The 4,806-nt window shown below is 26.7% G+C and overlaps 1 protein-coding gene across 3 annotated transcripts in view; it reads left to right on the top strand.

The window, feature by feature from the left end:
- The window catches only part of LOC117168676 (synapse-associated protein of 47 kDa), an 82,116-nt gene that overhangs the window by 21,938 nt on the left and 55,372 nt on the right, over positions 1 to 4,806 (top strand). For all 3 annotated transcript variants that reach the window (XM_033354347.1, XM_033354348.1, XM_033354349.1), the window contains exon 4: positions 4,549 to 4,670. In XM_033354347.1, the coding sequence (XP_033210238.1) occupies positions 4,549 to 4,670 (122 nt within the window). The remainder of the gene's footprint in view (positions 1 to 4,548; positions 4,671 to 4,806) is intronic.

Below are 4,806 nucleotides of genomic sequence, written 5' to 3' on the forward strand. Positions count from 1 at the left end.
GCGTCATTTGAAGGATCAAGCTCGACGAAAATGGTTCACATTAGTGAATACTAATGCCATCTCTTAGAATTTTCAGGTACTTATCAGACTGCCTAGTAAGTGCAACCAATCGACTTTTTTCGTTTTTCGCAGAAGTTTTCTATATTTAGTTTCAATTTTAATCTCAATAAATTTTAAAATTGAAATCCAAAACTAGAAAATTGCACTGTTTTAATGTAAAACATTAAAAATTGAATAATGTCTCATTACTAAATTAAAAATGATTAATGTTTGAAGTTAAAGAATTTCTAATTTCGTGAATCCGTATTCAAAGTTTGATGTTCTTAAATTACAAGCCTTATAATTTGAATAGTTTAAATACGAAAACGTTTAAAATCAAGTGATTTCAAATGAATCTATAGTTCTCACACCCTTTCCCCTATTCTCCTTTTTCCCTTTTTTAAAGAATTCTTCTTTTTCCTCTGTTTTCGAGAAACTTCCTCTTTTCTACTCCAGTGTGAACTTATTTACTAGAAACTAATAAGAAAATCCAACTATTTTTCATTGAAAATTTATCTTTGCTGGTTGAAAATGAACTTTTTTGTTGAAAATTTAACTATTTTCTGAAATATTCGTCTTTCTGGTGTGAAAATGCAAAAATGTGGTTAAAAATTCATCTACTTTCTTGAAAATTCATTTCTTTTGATTGAAAGTCCAACTATTTAGTTGTGAATGTAACTTTTTGTTAAAAATTAAGTTTTCTTTTTTTTGCAACTTAAGTATTTGGTTAAAAATTGACCTTTCTTGGTTGAAAACGATCTATTAGTTTTAAAAATTCAACATTTCAGGTTGAGAATTCAATTGTCTGCTAAAAAATTCGTCTTTTTGATTTGAAAATTCAACTGTTCGATTGGTATTCATCTTTCTTGATTGAAAATTAACTTTTTTATTGAAAATGTAACTGTCTTCTAAAAATACCGTATTTGTGCCTTGAAGGTCAACCATCTGGTTCAAAATTCATCTACGTGCTTTGTTGAAAATTCAAGTTTTCAGGCTAATAATTCAACGGCCATCTAAAAAAATCGTCCTTATGGATTAAAATTCACCTTTTTCTTGGTTTTTTTTCGCCTTTTTTCTTGGTTGAAAATTTATTTATTTCATGGTTGAAAGTTCAACTGTCTTCTAAGAAATTAATTTTTTTGTTTGAAAATTCAACTATTTGGATAAAATTTTATATATTTTATTGAAAATTCGTCTCTTGATTGTAAGTTTAACTATTTGGTTTCAAATGCAAATTTTCGGTTACATTTTTTGTAATTAATCTATTTGGTTGAAAATTCATATTTCTTCATTAAAAATTATATTTTTTGTTGATAATTCAACTTTACAAGTTGATACCAGTTGATACTTAAGCTGTCTTTTGAAAGTGAATCTTTTTGGATTAAAAATTCAACTATTTGTTTGAAATTTAACATTTTTTTTATTCGAACATTTGGTTGAAAGTTCATCTTTGTATGTTGAAAATCCAATTATTCGGCTAGAACTTCCTTTAATTTGTTAAAAATGTCTCTCTTTTGTGTAAAAGTTCTCATAAATTTGGTTGTAAATGGAACTTTTTGGTTCAAATTTTTTAAAATATTTAAGTATTTGATTGAACATTCATCTTTATTATTTTGGATTATAAATTCAACTATTTGGTTCAAATTTAACATTTTTTTAAATTCAAACATTTGGTTGAAAATTCATCTTTGGGTTTTGATAATCCAACGATTGTGCTATAACTTCCATTAATTTGTTAAAAATGTCCTCTTTTCATGTTTAAAAGTCAACTGTTTTTTAAATTATTCGATATTTTAACTCAAAACTCAAATATTTTGTTAAAAATTCGCCTGTTTTTTTGGAAGTTCAACTACTTTGTTAAAAAAAATATATATGTTGACTTTAAATCTGGAGCGTTTCATATTGGATTCAATATTATATGCATATTAATTTCATTCAAAAGAATTTATTCCCTATTTTCGTAAATAATCACCCTATTTCCTCTGCTTCGAGAGCATTTTGGGCTGTGAAATCTGAATTATTTTATAAAATGAATAATTTGGTATTTAAATTATACAATCTCAAATTTAAAAACTTAATTTTTCAGTAATTGGGAGTTCGAAATGTTCCAAATTAATGTAAATTATAAAACTCTCATTTAGAAATAATCCAAGTTGGAATTTGATGCAGTCGATTCGAGCCTTGTACAAATCATATATGTAAATACAAATAGTCTAATATTTATAGTGAATTATTATTCTAAATTCCAAAAAGGTAAACCCAAAGTTAGAATGGTTTATTTTATTTTTTTTAATTTCGGACTAAATCCGAAGTAATATTTGGAGAATTTTTCTTTTGTGCTCTCGTCGATGCTAGGCCCCAATTTTTCTGCGAATAAATACCAGTTTTCGAAGCTGAATGTGTTCTCGATTATAGTTAAGATAAAGCCCCTTCCCAACGGAAAACGTATTGTGAAAATAGGGGATGATACCGAAACAACTCAACCGGTGCGACGTTTCGACGAGAATTTTATTCCGGTCACACACACATGAGGGAAAACAATTTACGTCTCTCTGTGTTGAATCCTCCCTTTTGAGAATCTGAAATGCATGTCATGCATAAAATTAAAACTTGTTATATTCCTCGTGAAAAAACTTGAAACGAGGGATTTCTACGTTCAGAACTTAAAATGAACTCGATGGGCGCTTATCTTTTGCAATTGGTGTTTATAATTATTTTTAATTCAGGGTGGCCGTAGGTCTGGGATAATCTGGAATGTAGGGGAAAATGTGGAAATTTTATTGGTGAGGGAATGTCAGTGTAAAGTAAGGGATTTTTATGATAAGCTGCTTAAATAACTGCCAAGGATAATAAAATTGAAACTTTTTAATTTTAATTAGAATTTTTTCTTCCGTTTATAAAATATTATGTGTTTAACATGATATAAGATAATATTCTCTTCTTTGAATATTAATGCTTAGCGAAAAATTAGGAAATTTATTTGTCTTGTATTTCTATTTCTATTTCATTTTCTTTTTTGCAGTTGCTTCCTCCTGATGATTATATTGTTAGTTAAACGTTGTATTATTTGGTTGAAAATTCAACAGGTTGGTTAAACAGTCATCCTTTTGGGTTAAAAATTGAACTTTTTGTTGAAAATTCGTATTTTTGCATTGAAACTTACACTATTGCGGTAGAAAATTAGCTTTTTGTTGAAAATTTGTATTGTGACGTTAAAAATTTAACTCAAGTCTTTCTTGACTGAGAATTCAACTATTTTTTTCTGAAAAATCGTTTTTTTTTGTTTGTTGATTTATATTCAAATTGAAGATTCATCATTTTAGTTGAATATTCGTACAATCATTTTTAGTAACTTTTTTTCTTCTCAAATCACTTTTTAGTCATTTTCTTAAGATAATGTTACTATAGTTACTATTAAATTTTATCATAGATTTTTAAGATTTTAGGGTATTTTAAAAGATTCCAATGAATTGTTAATGAATTTAAGTAATTTTAAGGTATTCCATAGGATTTTACTGATTTCGGGGTAATGTTAAATCTTCAGAAGAATTTTTAAGAGTTTTAAAAAGTTTCAAGTTATTTCAAAATATATCGACATTTTTTAAATATTTTAGGATAATTTAAAATATTAGAAGATATTCTATAATATTTCCGAGGATTTCAGTGATTATAAGTGTTTTTAAAAGTTTTCAAGATAGTATTTTAATAAATATTCTAAGACAGCAGGTAATATCATAGATTTTTTGTAAATTCACGGGATCTTATAATGTTTCAATGGATTTGAAAGAATTTTTGTACGAGAATGGAGAGATGTTGTAGGATTTGAAAAATTTTCAAATATTTCAAGGTATTTCCAAACGTATTTAGGAATTTTAACATTTTAATATATATATATTTCAATAAATTCTTGTTAATTTTCAATTTATCACAATAATTTGACGGGATTTCCAAGGCTAATTTCACTTTTAGTTCTGAGGAAAAAGAATGGCACCAAATGCAATTCAACTATTTTTTTCTAAAAATTGAACTCTTGTAAATTTAATTATTTCAATGAAAATTCAACTTTTCTGATTGAAAATTAAACTTTCTGATACATTCGTCTTTTTGGCTCGAAAATTCAACCATTTTGTTGAACATTCGTCTATTTGAAGAGAAAGTTTGTCATTTTGGATTAAAAATTCAATTGTTTAGGTTGGAAATTCAACAATTTGTTTAAAAAATCAACTATTTTATTGAAAAATTATATTATTTTGTGTAAAACTGAACTATTTTGTTGATAAATTTTAATTTGAGATTATTGTTTCATTCCAAATATAAAAGATGCTATGGTAAAAATGTAAAAAGATTAAAATGCTGGCCTTTGAATATTAATGGTCAGGTAAAATGAAAAATTAGTGAGGGAAGTCAGGGAATTTTGGAAATAAAGTTTTTCGGACTAATAGATATTTTCAATATTTCGAATGCTTCTAATTATTTTAAAACCTAATGAAATTCTGCTTTTATTTTCAGTTTCTACAAAGGCCCTGGCAGGAGCGAAGAGTCTTGGTGGATTTTTGTACAGCGCCGTGAACAAGGCAGGAAAAACAGTTGTAGAAGCCAGTGTGAAAATTAAGAAGACGGTTGAGGAAAACGTGAGTCTTTATTTATTAATTTTTTTTAAAGAAGTGGCATTTCTAAGTTAATAATTGAACAATTAAATAGTTTTCAGAATAAATGTGCTAGGGTTTTTCAATTCGCTGACTATTTCAGATTTACTTAATATTTATA

This window comes from Belonocnema kinseyi, chromosome 3, assembly GCF_010883055.1.
Source record: "Belonocnema kinseyi isolate 2016_QV_RU_SX_M_011 chromosome 3, B_treatae_v1, whole genome shotgun sequence".
NCBI classification, from domain to species: Eukaryota; Metazoa; Arthropoda; class Insecta; order Hymenoptera; family Cynipidae; genus Belonocnema; species Belonocnema kinseyi.